Source organism: Vicugna pacos, chromosome 7 (assembly GCF_048564905.1).
Source record: "Vicugna pacos chromosome 7, VicPac4, whole genome shotgun sequence".
Taxonomy (NCBI): domain Eukaryota; kingdom Metazoa; phylum Chordata; class Mammalia; order Artiodactyla; family Camelidae; genus Vicugna; species Vicugna pacos.
This window is the reverse complement of record NC_132993.1, coordinates 55,639,237-55,656,899: the sequence shown is the minus strand read 5'-3', so window position 1 is coordinate 55,656,899 and position 17,663 is coordinate 55,639,237. Positions and strand designations below refer to the sequence as shown.

Below are 17,663 nucleotides of genomic sequence, written 5' to 3'. Positions count from 1 at the left end.
TTTGTTTTCATATATGCAACATTTGTTCTCCTTCCCACTGTATTTGGATCTCCTACTGGACAGTGTTGTTGTGCAGCTGGGATCCCTTGGGATCCCTATTACTGGATCTTTGCACCTGTCTGTCAGATTCTGTTGCTACTATCTTGTTTGTGACCTTCAGCTGAATGACCCCAGGCACTAGGGTGGTCTGGCCAACATAGAAAGCTGGAAGTTTCTGGGAACCACCTTCCAGCCAGCAGCTGTGGGCCAGTGGTTCACTGATGTGAGAGTATAAAATCCCAGCTCCTTTACTTCTAAAACCACGGCCTTCGGGGTTGGCTCTTCTGATGATATGCAGAAAAGGTTCCAAAAAGAGGCAGAAAAACTTACTTTAAAGGCTTACTCCAGTACTAATCTCAACATGGTCTTAATCATAAGGTCTTCTTCAGCATCAGCCTAGTCCAGCCAGTTTGCTTTGGTGCTCGGAGTCTTTGGGTAACAGTGTCAGGTCTTAGGTTCCTCCAAAACAATCCTTTCTCATTTTAATTCAGTGGTTCACAAACTTGACTGTGCATCAGGATTATCCAGAAAGCTTCATAAGAAACGCAGCTTCCTGGGACTTGCCCCCATAGATTGTAATTCAATCGATTTGCAGATAAGAGAGGAACCTGACTTTATACTGCACACGCCTGACACCGCGGGGTCTAGCACGCTCTGTGAAAGCAGGTCCAGCATCTCACAGGGTAAACTGAACAAGTATTTGCATATCATGAATACATACATATGTCCACATATCTTATATCCATCTACGTACGACTTATAAATATCTAACGTTACTGACACAGTCCTCCTATTTATACATGAAAAATTCATTGGCAGATGTTCTTAATAATCTGATAGTCTGTAAACACTGTGGCATGACACAGTGGTGTGTACAATCAGGTTTTAGGTGTATGTAAAACATTTGTTGTTAATGATATTTTGAGTAAGTCACTTTTAATAAATACATTTTTAAAAAATTAAAAAAATAAATAAAGTAATTTAAGGTTATTCAAAATAATCATGGCACTCCCATTTATTTGACTTTCAACATGCTTTACCCAATGGAAGAGGAAGGAGTTGAGCTTCAAGAACGTCTTAACACACTTGAAGGGCCCTGGCCCGACACTCCTCTTTCTACTGTACTATGAGTTGCGTAATAAGGAATTGTGGTATTGATTTACTTCTACAGAAATATTTTTTGGTTTCATAAAAATCTGTCCAGTATGAACGTGACTGATGCATGTCAATGTTATTGGTCATATGTTAACTTTTACTAATGTGGAGAAACGTAAGAAAGGTAGCACTGGAGTGACAGGTATTTTGAAACTGCTGAGGTTTACTGCTTCACAATGTAACACAAAAAATGAAATAACAAAGTGTGGTTTTGTTACACAGAAAGGTGTCAATCCTCTGATATCTGAAATAGAACACGTGGAAATGAAATGCGGGTGGTATCACTTACCTTTTTTTAACAGAGGGGAGAGAAATATGGAAACAATATTTGGTTCATAGTATCCTCAAGTAATCAGTAAGACAGCAGATTATTTTTTGACTTTTAGTCTAATAGCCTTGCCGCCTTCTGTCTCTAACCAACCAATATGGGAAACAAAACACTCTTACCTTACCAAATACTTCTAAATAAAACACACACAAAACTGCAAAAACTGAAAGAAGGCAGATTTTGGGTTTTCTCATAGGTTCAACATCCTCTAGGATTCCACATGCTCCCCCACCACCACATCACCGCCAGACTTTCAGAGCAGTTCCTCTACTTGTGCTCAGACATCTGAGAGTGCTTTCCTGATGATCTTTAAAACATTTTTTCTGTTACACATAAAATGTTTCTCTCTTTCTGGAGAGTCTAATTGTCTTCTGAGTTCTCGTTCATCTCTCATTTTTGTTACACCCCTCGGTCTGTCAGAGGATCTACATAAAACTCCTGGGTCCTCTTAAAACCCTTCCCCAGCCCTGGTCCTTAGAAGGCAACTGGAAAAATGAACAGTAACATCAGCAACAAGTCCTAATGATCTCTGGGAGCGTGGACAAAGGACACATCAGGAGGACAACAGAGATTTTAAATGCTTTGAGGTCATTAACAAAGTTGTGAAATTTGTGAGAAAAGCGGGAGAAAAAAGTCCTTTTATTGTTTGCTAGACTCAAAGGTTCTAATTCTTCATTTCCCTAGTTGAGCTTTAACTTAATTATAAAACAAAATCTACGGCCACAGCCAGGCCTAGAGGTAGAGTCTGTACAACTAATCAACTTTAATTCCCTGGGCTCGATTTAATTACAAAGCGACATTTGGTGCAGCTGCTAAACACTCACCAGGTGACCACATGGTAACACTGCAGTAGTGTTCATAGGTCTCTAGCTTTTGCACCGATTCTACCCAGCACAGTTATGTTTCAGTTACACGTAGACAGAACAGCCTCGAGGATTTACAGTAATAAATTTTTTTCCTGATTTCATACACCCTTATAGTTGGGCTAAGTTGAAACACTGAGCTGTACTACAACCAATATATGTCAGGAAGTAAAATGTAACAATGGAGATGTCCTGATAAAGAGCAATAATGACAAACTGAGTATCAACGATACACTTCTGTTTGTGAGGAGGACAAAGTGAAACCAGCTTACATATATTGTGAGTTATCAATCTGACTTTTAAGTTATAACATTCATTACTTTCCGATATAACAAGACATAACCAGCTCCTTCTTCTGCTCCTCTTTGGTGTTAATAAGACAATGTAGGAGGTGACTATTTGTCCAACAAAATATTTTTGTACCAGACAAAATTAAAATTAACCACTGATTTTTTTTAAAAAATAGCCATCTCCTCCAGCATTTTACAAACATACTCAATTTGCACAAACATCCAGGAAGACCACTACAGTAAGTGAAACCTGATTTTTCATTTTACAATATTTAAGCAGAAATTCCATGCACAATTAACTTTTCATCTTTGAGGTTTTTTTTTTCATCCTAGCCCACTCAAATATACTTACTATAATACCTGGGATCCCAGTTCCTCCCTAGATCTATAGGAGGATAAGAAAAAATATTTAAATTGAGGAAGAAGAATCAAGAAGCAGTATCATTATGGGAGTTACTAATGATGCTAAAATAAATATGACCTTCACTATTTTTACAGCAACTCAAAGGGTAATATAGAGTGCCATTCGATACAAATTAGGATTTGAAGTGAGTACATAAGCACAACAGAATGCATTTCATTTGCTTTCTTTTTCCTAGTTGTCAATCTCCTTTCCTTTCCCTTTAGAGTAGAACTGAATGTATCATAGCTAATTTTATCTACAGAGAAAAAAGCAGGATACATAACATTCATCATAAAACATCTGGAGCAACAACCCCCTTCTTCACCTTCCAACCTCAAGTGCTGGTTCAGATTTTACGTGATGCTATCTGCCACGGCTACCCTGGACCCTGGACAAAGATGAAACGGGACATTTCAAAATCGAAAGGCTCATTTCTCAGTACTAGCACTGTCTGTCAGTCTCTTACTCCAGAGAGTATCTTTCTCTACTGAACAGTGACTGAGTCATAGGAGGAAACAATTCTGCTTGCTGGAAGAGTAGGATGGAAGGAATTATGACGGCTACCAGATGTTCCAGGGCCCCCCCGAGGGGGCACCAGAATGTCTCTGCATATGCTGTAAACAGCATCGACTGTCATCCATGGGACCCTGGGGCGTGGTGCTCGTGCTGTTCTGACGGGCAGAGTCAAAGGACTCCAGAGCTGGAAGGAACCTTAGAGATGATCTTTGCCAGAGGTTTTACACAACTTCTGGGCGAGTTCTGTGTTTCCTAAGTGTGACTCAGGGATTGCTAAAGAATAAGGGGGATCTCCCTTAAACAGCAGCAGCGTTCGTGGAAACAATGTAGGAATCTTACGTCAAGGCTAACATCAAGGTGGGATATTTTACTGAACAAAAATCAGTTGTAAAAGTCCAAGGTTATTCCTATCGTTCAGGCAAAGAATCTTGTGGAAAATCCCCCTCCCGGTGGCTCTATGACATTCCTAGAGGGGAGGCCCCTAGAGCTCAGGTTGATTCAAGAACTCTAGGATGCAACAGGCCTCATGGCTTGGAGTCTGGGAATTAAATTCTATTCCTAAGACACAGTATCAGGGTGGGAGATAAAGGCTTCTGGAGTCAAGTCAACCAACCCTTACAACCCTTCTTTATTTACATATCATTTTCTGTGGCAGATTAAAAAAATACACTTAGAAAAATGTTACCTTTCCTTGTTATTTTAAAATCTGGCAATTTAATACATTATTGCCTTGACGATAATTTCTTATTCTATGTTACCTGTTTTCAAAGTAAAAAATACCCTGTGGTTGTTCAAAGACCCTCTCCACAGTCACCATAAGAAGAGAGAAAGAAGGGAGGGAAGAAGGGAGGGAACAAAAGGAAGGAAGGAAGGGGAGAAAGAAGGAAGCAGCAGCTATTTCTGTGTTTGTACACAGAACCAGCTACGATGAGAGAAGACATGAGATTTTAACATAAGGAACAGCACATCTCCGGGCTGAAACATTCATAACTGCAGGATAGAGACATCTTCCTTACCGTCACTGTTGATGCACACGACCTCTTGAACTTGAGTGCCTGGACCGCACTCCTTTCCGTTATCTGGTTCACAGTCTCCGAGCCTCACTGCTTTCCAGTCATAGCAGGAGGGCTCTTCACAGGGAATGGCTTCCAGTAAGTGAGGGCAGTTCCCGGTGCCCCCAGAGCCTCCAGTGGGCTCATTGGTAATGCGTCGCTTCCTCAGTTTGAATCCTGAATTATTGGGGAAGGAAAATATTTATTGTGACTATCATAGGCTGAATATTTCACAAGGCTGAGTAAAACCCCAAGTGAAAGCTGGATGAGGGTAGAAGGTAGAAGTCACATCTGCTTGAATCACCAGTGCATCCTGAAACTCTAGCTCAACGTGAGCTCATTAATAATGTATTAAATGAAAAAAAAAAAGAATGAATAAACAGAATAGCCAAACAGGGACTTTTAGAGTTAGCTTACTATAGTAAAAATAAAGCAAGAAAGAGCTGGAGAGAGAGAAAGAGAGAAACAGAAAAAGAGAGAGACAGAGAAAGAGAGTGATGGGTCGTGGGGAGGGCTTTTGATTTGGAAGGTCTACAGTTACTCAATGCTCAGAGACACAATGAAATCTCAAGCTATTCAGAAATATTCATGACCAGACAAAAGTGCTGTTATTTTGAATTCTTCAACAGGATCATGCAATTAAATTTGAAAAGAAGCCTCTAAGAAGTTAGATGGTCCCAGGAAATTGTCTCTTTGAGCCTTGGTGAATTTCAGACTCCCTGGAAATTTGAATTAGGGATCTAAACCATCTGGGCTCTAACGAGGAGCATTTAAAGTCTTGTTCTGTGCTTTAACAGCACAGAGGTGTTGCCCTTCCCGACAATGTATAACAAAATTAATGTCTGTCTATTGCTATGTGAACATATTAGAATTACTGGAAAACCGTCCTTTGAAATAAAATAGAAAAATGTTTTCAATTACTTATATCATCTGAAAATTACCCTACCACACCTACCATGTAGTAAACAAATGCATTTATGCTCCTTTTAGATATATTATTTGCATCATAAAAGCAATAGAGTTGGGTTTTTCGTTTATTTACCACCAAAGTAAGAAGTGGTTCTGTTTACTAGGCATTAGCTATGGGTCAGGCAATGAAATATGTGCTTTATGTTTATCTCATTGAATCTTTAAAAAAAAAACTTGGGTGACAGTATTAACACCCTTTTTACAGATACAGGGACAAAGATGTAAATAAGTTAATTAACTTATCTAAACAACAGCAGACAGAATAGATTTTCCAGTCCAGGTCAGTCTGACACCACAGCTCATCTGAACCACTGCACCAACTGCCTCAGACGTTCTCCATCTGTTGTCTACATTAACAAGCATCTTGCCTACATTCTTCAGTTTTAATTTTCTGGTACCATCACCAGAGGAGGTTTATACATCTTTTGTGATCAGTTCTCTTTAGCCATTCTGGAAAATATCATAAATGAATGATCACTGGAACACGGAGCAGCATTTGCTAATAATTCATGGTTTGACTCAACTGACAGGATTTTTAAGCATGCTGGGTTAATATTTACATACCTTTTTTGCCCTGTTGGTCATTACAGTTTTCATAAGTACAAGGTCCCCAAGCAGACCAAGGTGAAACTTCACATTCAATAGGACAGGGGATGTGGCACAGCTGTGTAGTATTAGGGCTAGGACCGGTGCATGACTTCATATCCACTGGTTTTGAGGCTGTTTGGGGAAAAATACAGAGATCCTTTAAGAATGAAACAGACTGTTATGATCAACAGTGATTTTATGATTTTTCTATGTGTATGGAGAAGGAAAATGCTTAAAGAAGTGCTACGAAAACATTATTCCAATGCCTCTCGGCTCCATCCTGAGAATAAAAGGGGGAGGAGTGGAGAAAAAGCAAGCAGTACAGTGTTGTCACTGGAAACTGGGCTGTAAGTCTTGCAGATTGTTTGATCACCAGCTTTGCCACTAAGGAGCCATGCAATTATTAATTGCTAAGTCTAACTTTCCTGGTCAGTATAATAATCCTTAGGTTAACTTCATTTCTAAAATTTTATAAGTAGAGTCTAAGAAAGCAGAATCTACTTTAGAGGATGGAGCAAACTAGGCGGGGAACTACAGCTTTAATGTATATGGAAACAAATTTCTATGTGAGTGGCTTCTGGCAGAGCAGTCTTCATTTCCTTCTGGAGGTAACTGGTGGACAGGATGAAGGAAGAGCTCAGGCCATCAAATCTCTCTCTACCTCCAAGTGTATGACTCACCAGACACTTCCCAGAACTTTAAAGAATACATTATCTGCCTGTGTGACTCAAATCTCAGGACTGCTAAGGAGACTAATTTAAATTGTCCATGTCTGCTCATGAGTTGACTAATGAACTGTGGCTACATACTGCTAGCGCTTGCTTCTCTTCTTTTCCGTCTCAGTAATTGCAGTTTGGCTATTTTGTACAGCACATACATTTGACAGTTAATGCCAAGATGTGTCCGTAGTTCTGGTTAAAAATGACTAAGTGAGAAAGATACTTGAAGCTATATGGACATCAGAAAAGAGCAGGATTTACTACTGCTGTAAAAATTTGAAGAAGTAAATGTCTTGGACACACATTTCCTTTAATAAAATCTAGCTCCTGTTACCTTCTGATACTTTGGAATGCCCATGCGTTTAGTACAAAAAAACCCTGAAAAAATAGAGTTCTTAGCTAATTCTCATTCTCTTTATGCAAAGGACTATCAAATTCCAACTGCATGGGATCGCATATAGAAGCTCATACAGAAATTAAAATATTTTAAACATTGTAAAGTAATTTAAATATTGTCCTAACTTTTTTTAAAAAACATTTTTTATTGATTTATAATCATTTTACAATGTTGTATCAAATTCCAGTGTTCAGCACAATTTTTCAGTCATTCATGGACATATACACACTCATTGTCACATTTTTTTTTCTGTGAGTTATCATAACATTTTGTGTATATTTCCCTGTGCTAACTTTTAAATAAATGTAGTAAATATGTCCACTTGGAGTTTAAACACTAAAGCAGACTATAGGTACTTGTGTATCTGTCAACTTTCCGCACACATAAACATACACAATTATAAATGCTACCTAGAGGCTAGTACATTTAACTCCTCTTCCTGCCAGTTTTTCAGTTCTGAAAAATATTCTATAGATTTTATTTTTTCCTTATTACTCCTAAGAGTGCTTATTTCTCTCCCCTCCCATTCACCCTCCCCCCACCCCTACCACACACACGCACACTGCAGAGAAAATAAATGACTGGGCACCCCTAATTTGCTTAACATAAGCACCATAAGCACTCATACTTAAGTTTATCAGAATTGTTGCTAATTTGTATAACACCAGCCAAAGCCAAAAATGATTAATTGGATTGCTTTTCAACAGTGAAAGTACTTGGCCCACTAATGACAGAAAATACAGAAATGCTTCATTTCTCTGAATATAAAAAATAACTTGACATCAATGATACATCTCTCATAAAAAGTGATTTTTTAAAAATATCCTTACAGGCATAAGAGTCTTGTGAAGGTTAATTTCCTGTGTTAACTTCACTGGGCAAAGGTAAAGCATTGTTTCTGGGTGTGTCTATGAGGCTGCTTCTGGATGAGATTAGCATTTGAATCAGCAGACTCAGTAAAGAACAGTCCCCCTCGCCAATGTGGGTGGGGCACCATCCAATCCATTGAGGGCATGAAGAAAACAAAAGGTGCTTTCTCCTCTTGAACTGGGGTATCCATTTTCCCTTGCCCTTGGACAGCAGAGATCCTGGTTCTGGGAAAATGGAAATTATACCAGTGGTCCCACTCCCATGATCTGAGAGAGCCACTTCCTAGAATAAATCTCCTCATATATCTATATCCTATCGGTTATGTGTCTCCAGGGAACCTTGACTAATGTAAGCCTATGGTATGTAGAAAAACTGCTCTAACTGCAAATTTACATAAGTAATTCCTTCACTTGTGGAATCCTTCACACTATCATTTAAATTAAGATTATATGTATAATTACCTGAAAAGTCTCTATTTTTTTATTCAATTGACTAAAAGTAAGTTTACACCTTAGTGTTATTATAGAGTTTTGAAAATCATAATTACTATAAATGGAAGTCCACTAAGTACGCAATTGTGAGACCTACCATTAGAGCCTGAAGAAATTTACTTTATATATAAGGTTGAAAACTTTAGGAGAAAGATAAGATTTTATTAAGGAAATAGGTAAAAACATTACTTCCTGGCCATTTTTCTATAAGCTTAATTTTAGTTTTTGGTGTATTTCGAATAAACTAAATAATCAGTCACAAAATTCTCTTAAGCTAGTAAAAGAGAAATGTGATGAATAAAGGCTCAAGGAAGTATTGCTTGAAGCAAAATACTCTTTAGATCTGTTAAACCGGCCAAGTCAACACTGAGATAATACAGTTCTTAAAAATTACCTAAATTTTAGAGATGTCTGTCTATCTACCGACCTATCTTTCATTAAACAAAGAAACACAGGGAGAGAATATGTGTTTGTGTATGATTCTACCCCTTTGGTGATTTGCATTATAGGTTTTCTTATAGAGTATATACTAATTAATGTAAATCACAGATACAAGCTGAATGCCTCAAAAATGGTAAGTCAATTACATTTTTGCAATTACCCGAGATTTATTTGTAATCAGTGTGATTCAATAATGAAGTAAAGAACAGACCCAGGGGACCTTACTGGGTTCTAGTTTAACCTGTGGGATATAATTCAGGTAGTTTCTCTATCCCATAATTACATTATACTACATAATGTAATGTTTAATACTGATCCCTTATTCTCATATACTGAGATATGGGTTTTCTAGAATGTCTCAGTCATTATTCTTCTATAATTTCACTATCTAAGAAATTGATCAACCAGTACAAGTTCAAAATAATTATATATTAGATTTTTAAAAATGTCTTATCGTTGATCTCTTGAAAAATAAAGGAGACATTTTGTAGTCCTCATGTGACTTAAAGGTATTCAATTACATGTACTTTGTGTGCTTCACAAGGTCATGAAAGAATATCTGAACTTTTCTGGAGCTAAGAAAATAAAAAATATGAGATGCGCATTTCTGTAGGTCTGAAGTATTTTTGTATTTGTACATTTAGAACATTACAGTGGAAAAAAATTTACTATAGGGAAAATAAACTTAAGACATTTGTTTCCAGTAATGTGGCCAATGAGGTATTCTGAAAATACAACCAGCATATAACCCCTAAGGGCAGTAAATTTATAATTTTTCAAATTAAATATTTTGTTTTGAGGTAATTGTACATTAACATGAAATTGTAACTTCACAGAGATACCATATATTCTTTACCCAGTTTCCCTCAATGATCAGATTTAACAAAACTCAAGTATAATATCACAATCAGAATATCGACATTGATACAGCCATGGTACATGTACAAAGTTGAATAGTGCCCTCTTCCCTCCCATCCCCCCCAAAACTCCTGTCTACTAGAAACTCAGAATATGACCTTATTTGGACATAGGGTCACTGCGAAGGTAATTAGCTAACGAACTCCTAATAGATTTGAGTGAGTCCTAAATCCAATGACTGGTGTACTCAGAAGGCCATCCATATGAACACATACAGAAAAGAAGCCCATGAAATAACAGAGAGATTGGAGTGGTGCAGCTACAAGAATTTCCTACAGCCACTTTGCTCATAATCTTAGAGGGAAAGAATTCAGTCTTTCACAATGAGTTATAATGTTAGCTGTAGGTTTTTGTAGATGTCTTTTATCAAGTTGAGACTGGTCCACTCTATTCCTATTTTTCTGAGAGTTTTTATTAAGAATGGGTGGTGAATCTTGTCAAGTGCTTTTCCTCCACTGATTGATATTACCTGTGATTTTTTTCTTTAGCCTGTTAATATGGTGAATTATATTAACTGATTTTACCAATATTGAATGAGCCTTGCATACCTGAATAAACTGTACTCAATCCTAGTCTTCAATTCTTATAATGAATAATATTTTCATGACATATTGTTTTTCATTATTTATTTTCAAACTGGGTATATTGCTATATTTGAAGTGAGTTTCTTGTAGAATGTATAGATAGTTGGGTCATATTTTTTAATCCACTCTAATAATTTATGTCTTTTTTCCCCTTATAAGATTAATTCTGTTCTAGATACAGCATACATTTTTATATTGAATTAGGAGCAAATCATAACACTGCCTGAATACACATTTGTTAGGACTTTTTAAAATCTGTGCCCACTGGCCTTTCTGAGTTGTCTTCTCTTAATCCAAGTCTGAGATATGGGAGGAGAAAATAAAATCAAAGGAACTCATTATCTTGTCACTTCCTGAGTCTTAAAATCTCTAGCTTGTCTGCCTCCTGTCCAGCTTGCAGAGTCATTTTATGGTCTGTTCAACTGTATAATGTTCAGGAGTTGTTTTTTTCATTTGGTGAGAAAATTAGAAAAAATTATATCTTTCATGTGTTTCTGGAATCAGAAGCCTGTATGTTGTTTTAAAAATAAAAGTTTTCAATTTATTTAACTGGGATCATAAGAAAGGAAACTCCTCAGGATTCCCCAAATCCACAGCATGAATCTGGTAAGGTTCCAGAGTCCTAAAGCTGGCCTCTCCCTTGGGGTACTACTGATTCCAAGTCACTGAACATTCAGTTTTAATGGACTGGTGGCCATTAAACTGCATATCCAGAATTCTTTAATTACCACGAACAAAGGAAGCATTTCCAGACAGAAAATTGGAGTTTTAATAACTATAATAGGCCATCATTAAGGAAATTTCCTAAAGGATTTATTTCTTATAAAAATGAAAGTAGACAGAGATGCAAGGTCTAAGATGCCAGATGGAATGGTGGTCAAAGAAAATACTAAATATGAGTAAAAGTCAACACTGACTGTAAGACCTTAATTATGATGATTAAATAAGGGGGTATGGTTGGCAGAGTAATAGTCCCCCAGCGACCCCATGCCTTAATCCCTGGAATTTGTGACTGTGTTATCTTAATGGGAAAAAGGACTCTGCAGATGTGATTCAGGATTCAAACCCTGAGACTGGAAAATTACCCTGGATTATCTAGCTGGGCCTAACCTAATTACACATGTGTTAAAAAGCAGACAAATCTTCCCAGCTGGTCATAAAGGTGAGATGGAAGAAGCAGGAGAGTTGAAGCATTAGAAGTTTCTGATTTGCCATTTCTGGCTTTAGAGGAAGTAGGTAGAGCCAAGGAATGTGGCCTCTAGAAGCTGGCAGTGCCCAGCTAACAACCAGCAAGGAAATGGAGATCTCCATTTCAAATCGGAAGCAACCGAATTCTGCCAAGAACCCAAATGAGCAAGGAACCAGATGCTCCTCTAGAGCTTCCAGAAAGGAACGCAGCTCTGCTAGGCCATGATTTTAGCCAAGTGAGATCCAGGTCAGACTTCTGAGGAACAGAACTGTTAGGTCAAATACTACATTTATGAAAGTTGGTGAAATAGAGATCAGAGATAAAATAGTTTAAAGCCCTTAGCAGCTAAATGTATTAATTATAGATTTTGTTCATTTGGGTCTGGACCTTAATATTTTAAGATAATTTCTTTATATAAATAGGATAAGAATGTATAACTTCCAAATTAAGGGAAACAATTTAACAGTAACAAAACTATTGCAATGGATTCAAAGGCAAGAAAGAAGAAACAAAGAAACAGAAAAAAATGGAACAAGGAGAATAAGATGCAAGAAATGAATACAAAAGTGTAAAGCATTAAAAGTCAAAGATCATCAGACTTAATAGGAAAATAAAATCTGAAGTGACATTTTATATCCACTAGCTTGTCAAAAAACTTAAGTGTTTGACAATACTCAGTGCTGGAGAAGATTTGAAGCAGCCAGAATAAACACTGTTGGTAGAAATTTAAGTTGCTTTAACCATTTTGGAAAATAACTTGTAATCTTCTAGTATGGTGGAAGACATGCAAACACCTAGGTATATACCTTGGGAAAGCTATCAGACATGAGACATTTAGTTCAGGAGATATTTACAAGAACTGTGATTTTAATGCTGTTTATAATTGCAAGTATCCATGAATAACTCCGGTATCCAACCAAAAAGACTGGATTTTAAATTATGGTGTCAATACTATAGTGTCAATACAATGCTATACAAAAGTGGAAATAAACTAGAGCACAATTATCAATGTGATGAAACCCACAGGTATATCAAAGAGTGAAGAAAGCAAGTCAAAGAAGAACATGTACTAAATGATACCATTCAGATAAAGCCTTAAAAAGCAAGCATTATCATCGTGTTTTGGGGTAAATATATGTCTGGGAAAGAGGGAAGCACCACTACTGTCTGGGAACTGGCCTGATCCTTTTAGCAGAGGCTTTGGTGTTTTGTTTTGTTTTTTAACATCTTTATTGTCATATGGTTCCTGTACAGTAAACTACACATACTTTAATGTACATTTTGATGAATTTTGATAGGTGTATATGAAACCAATGAAACCACTACCACAATCAAGATAGCTCACTTTCCATCATTCCCCAAGAGTTGCAGTTTCTGAATTCCCAATTTATCCCTTCCCACCTCCTTTACCTCCTGGTAACCACACATTTGTTCTCTATGTCTGTGAGTCTGTTTTAGGGGGGCTTTTAAGAGCTGGCCTGGCACTCAGAGCTATGCCATAGTGTTCTCCTGCTGGACATAAACAATTTCATAGACCATCAAATCTGACAAATCATTCTAGACTATGATGGAGTGAGAGAAAATAACATGACTTCATTTGTCTATGTAAAAACAAAGTCATGGTGGGAACCACAAAAACATCAAATATTTCCATCTCCCAGCTACCATGAGTGAGTGCTGCTCCTTTATCAATTACAGCTTTAGCCTCCCTTTTGGTCCTTCCTTCTTCCAAATGAGATTTATTAAGATACTGGTCATACCCTATAAACCTCTTAGAAGAAAACGCAGGCAAAACATTCTCCAATATAACTCTTAGTAATGTTCTCCTAGGGCAGTCTACCAAGGCAATAGAAATAAAAGCAAAAATAAACAAATGGGACCTAATTAAACTTAGAAGTTTTTGCACAGCAAAGGAAATCACAAGCAAAACAAAAATACAACCTACAGAATGGGAGAAAATATTTGCAAAAGATGAGACCAACAAGAGCTTAATTTCCAGAATATACTATATAAATACATATACACAGCCTATAAAACTTAAACAAACAAACAAACAACCCATCCAAAAATGGGTAGAAGACCTAAATAAGCAATTCTCCAATGAAGACATACAAATGGCCAATAGGCACAGGAAAAAAATGCCCAATATCGTGAATTATCAGAGAAATGCACATCAAAACTATAATGAGGTATCACCTCACACCAGTCAGAATGGCCATCATTAAAAAGTTCACAAACAATAAATGCTGGAGAGGCTATGGGGAAAATGGAACCCTACTACACTGCTGGTGGGAATGTAGTTTGGCTCAGCCATTATGGAAAACAGTGTGGAAATTCCCCAAAAAACTAAAAATTGACTTACCATATGATCCAGCAATCCCACACTTGGGTGTATATATCCAGAGGGAACTCTAATTTGAAAAGATACATGCACTACAATGTTCACAGCAGCATGATATACAATAGCCAAAACATGGAAGCAACCTAAATGTCCATCAACAGATGACTGGATAAAGAAGTTGTGGTATATTTATACAATGGAATATTACTCAGCTATAAAAAGAATAAAATAATGCTATTGGCTGCAACATGGATGGACCTGGAGACTGTCATTCTACATGAAGTAAGCCAGAAAGAGAAAGAAAAAATATCATTTGATATCACTTATATGTGGAATCTAAAAAAAAGAAAAAAAATGAACTTATTTACAAAACAGAAACAGACTCACAGACGTAGAGAACAAACTTATGGTTACCAGAGGGGGAAGGGGGTGGAAAGGGATGAATTAGGAGTTTGAGATTTGCAGACACTAACTACTACATGTAAAATAGGTAATAACGAGTTCATACTGCATAGCACAGGGAACTATACTCAGTATCTTGTAGTAACTTATGGTGAAAAGAATATGAAAACGAATGTATGTATGTTCATGTATGACTGAAGCATTATGCTATACACCAGAAATTGACACAACATTGTAAACTGACTATACTTCAATAAAAACTATATATACAAAAAGAAAAAGACATACCGGTCATAGACTTACCCTTGCTTCCCTACAGCATTCAATCCACGGCAAAGCTCACTTATTTAAACCCTCCTAAAAAGTCAGCTAACTGAAGCCCAAATCCTAATACAAGTGGTTTCTGACACCGAGAAACCCATGCTCGCCCACAGTGCAGGTTCGCCCTTGCTGCTTAAGTAATAAACACAACTTGTTCAAACATAGGTGTGTACTTGGTGGTCTTTGGCTGAAGAGCATGAACAAATCAAATATATAAAGAAAAGCAAGGAATTTTAAACATAAAATTTAGACTAGTAGTTCTGCCTGTGGATGGAGTGGGATGTGATTCGTTAGAAAACTGACACATTATAACTGACTATACTACAATAAAAAAATTTTTTAAATGCTTATTGGCATTTACAATGTGCCAGACAATGTTATGATGTTTCAAGTACTTAACAAATATTAATTTATTTAATTCGCACAAAAGCCCATGAGGTAAATATTTGAATTATCCCCACTGAGGGGGGAGGGAATGTGGATAATTATTACCAAATGGGGAAACTGAGTATGGAAATGCTGATAACCTTCCCAAAGTCACACAGGTAGGAAACCACAGATTTTTGGATTCACATACAGGCCATTTGGCTCCATAATCTTCATTGCGTACTTCCAACTACTACACCATGTGATCTTAGAAGGTATAAGTAAGGGAATTTCCATAATATGTATTAATATGTAATGACACATGCACATGTAAATCCATTTGAAATAGATTATAACGTATTAAAATGCAGTTAATGGGGATTATTAATATAGTGTGTGTGCATTAATAATGATACAAGGAGGCTATCAAGATAATCCAACATCAATCCCGATCATTAATCAGTGAAAATGATTCTGACTTTTGTACATCAGTTGAGAATGGGACTAAATTTTCATTCTACAAGATATCAAGAACTGGCTGTCCAATTAAATTACTATTAAAGTGGGATGTTCTGCACTTACAGTGATAATAATAGTAATTATGATAAATAGTTGAATTTACTAAATAAATTCTTTTAATCCTCACAGCAATCTCATGAAGTAGGTACAACAGTAGTAATCCCAAATTTGAAGATGAGGCAACTGAAGCACAGAGAGATTAAGTAATTTGCCTAAGGTCACACAGCTAATGAGTGGCAGCTGGTATTTAACTTCAGCGACCACGCTCTTATCTATTGTTCTATACTATGATATGAAAATTAGTAGTAATCACATTCTTCCCCATTTCTTACTCCCATTTCATGGGTCTGTAATATAAAGGGTGACTTGACTAGAACACAATACATTTTTATAACAGCCTATCTGGCTATTGTCATGGGAGGTGACAGAAGAAACTGGGAACACTATTCATTTGGAAAATGAGTCCTCAGTATTTTAATAAGAAACATTTCAGAGTCTCATTCATTTTTAATACCAAATTTTAAAAAGCTAAATACTGCTTGTTCTAATGCCTAAAAAATATACCACTCATATGAACTTTTTTTTTTATCATGAAAATACACATTTGGATTCTGAAAACATTTTAAACGAGAGCTCACACTCAGTCTACTTCAGACCTATTTGTAAAATATTCCTTTTCTGTAGTCATTCAAAAGATATATTAGGGTTCAAAGGTTGAGAAAAATGCAGTAGGTTTAATAACTCACTCATCCATTTAGCCAAATGGCTGGGCATTTTAGGCATTCAAACCCTCCTGATATTGTATTTACTTTCTACTGTCCTCTCTGAAAATCTTTTTCTTGAAATAGCACTATTTCTTTAAATAAGCTTATTTGATTGCTAATTCACAATTACAAGGAAATTCTCTTGGATTTAAGTCTTAATTTCTGTATAGAAACTGACCAAATGCTATTATTAAATACAAAGGTGCTTGATAACAAGATTCCAAATACTTACAAATAAAATCAGTTACAAATGGCTCTTTTCCTTTGTTATTCCATTGTTCAGTGTTTTAAAATAAGTATTAGATGCCAACTCTGTGCAAAGCCCTGCCATTGCTTTAGTAACCACATGTCCAAGGATGCTACAGGGCCAATGGCACAGGCAATGGTCATTTGCTTACTTTTCTTAATTATTATAAGTATGCAGCAGTAATTTAGGGTATATTTAACCAAAGCAGTTTTAATTTCAGGAAGGTTCTGTTGATAGTTGACTTAACACCCACTTACGTGTCAGCTAGAGGCATGATAAATTCACTCTCAAGAATGATGTCAAGCAAATGAAGAAAGCCTTTATTCTGAAAATTAATCAATTCTACATGTATCAGTGATTGCTTAAAGCTTTTTACAGATGTTTTTGTACTAAATTTTATTCACAGAAATTTCTTTTATCTTCTTCACAGGCTGGTATATTTACTGGGGACACAAAGCTCATGTTCTTTTTAATAATATAAAAGCATTGTCTTTAAGATAATACACTTATTCTTTAATCAATTTTGCAACCACATTTAAAACGATGGTTGAGAATTATCTCTCAGTATTTAATGTGCTTCAAAGCTCACTGCCAGTCCTTCCTGGGTATGATTAACTCATTACTGAGCTATTGTTTTAGATTAATCTTTTCTTATATTAACACAGGACATTACACAGTTTATTTGGGAAGCATACACGACAGTCCTGAGCTCATTCTCTACATCATAATTAATGTTTTCAGTATCTGATGGACTTATCACTGCTTCTGTGCAGCTCCTGAATTAATAGCCATAATTTTCATCCCCAGGCCATCCTGTTTGATCATAGCTTGCTTCCTCTTTGTGCTTGCTGTTTGGATAATCTCTTGAGTTGTGCTGAGGTCAAAAATCAA

General features: G+C 36.6%; 1 protein-coding gene across 1 annotated transcript in view; it reads right to left on the bottom strand.

Annotated features, from left to right (window-relative positions):
* The window catches only part of THSD7A (thrombospondin type 1 domain containing 7A), a 353,632-nt gene that overhangs the window by 133,176 nt on the left and 202,793 nt on the right, over window positions 1-17,663 (bottom strand). Inside the window, exons 5-6 of the mRNA XM_031679614.2 lie at window positions 6,180-6,335; window positions 4,611-4,823 (exon numbers count right to left, since the gene is read on the bottom strand). Of these exons, the coding sequence (XP_031535474.1) occupies window positions 4,611-4,823; window positions 6,180-6,335 (369 nt within the window). The remainder of the gene's footprint in view (window positions 1-4,610; window positions 4,824-6,179; window positions 6,336-17,663) is intronic.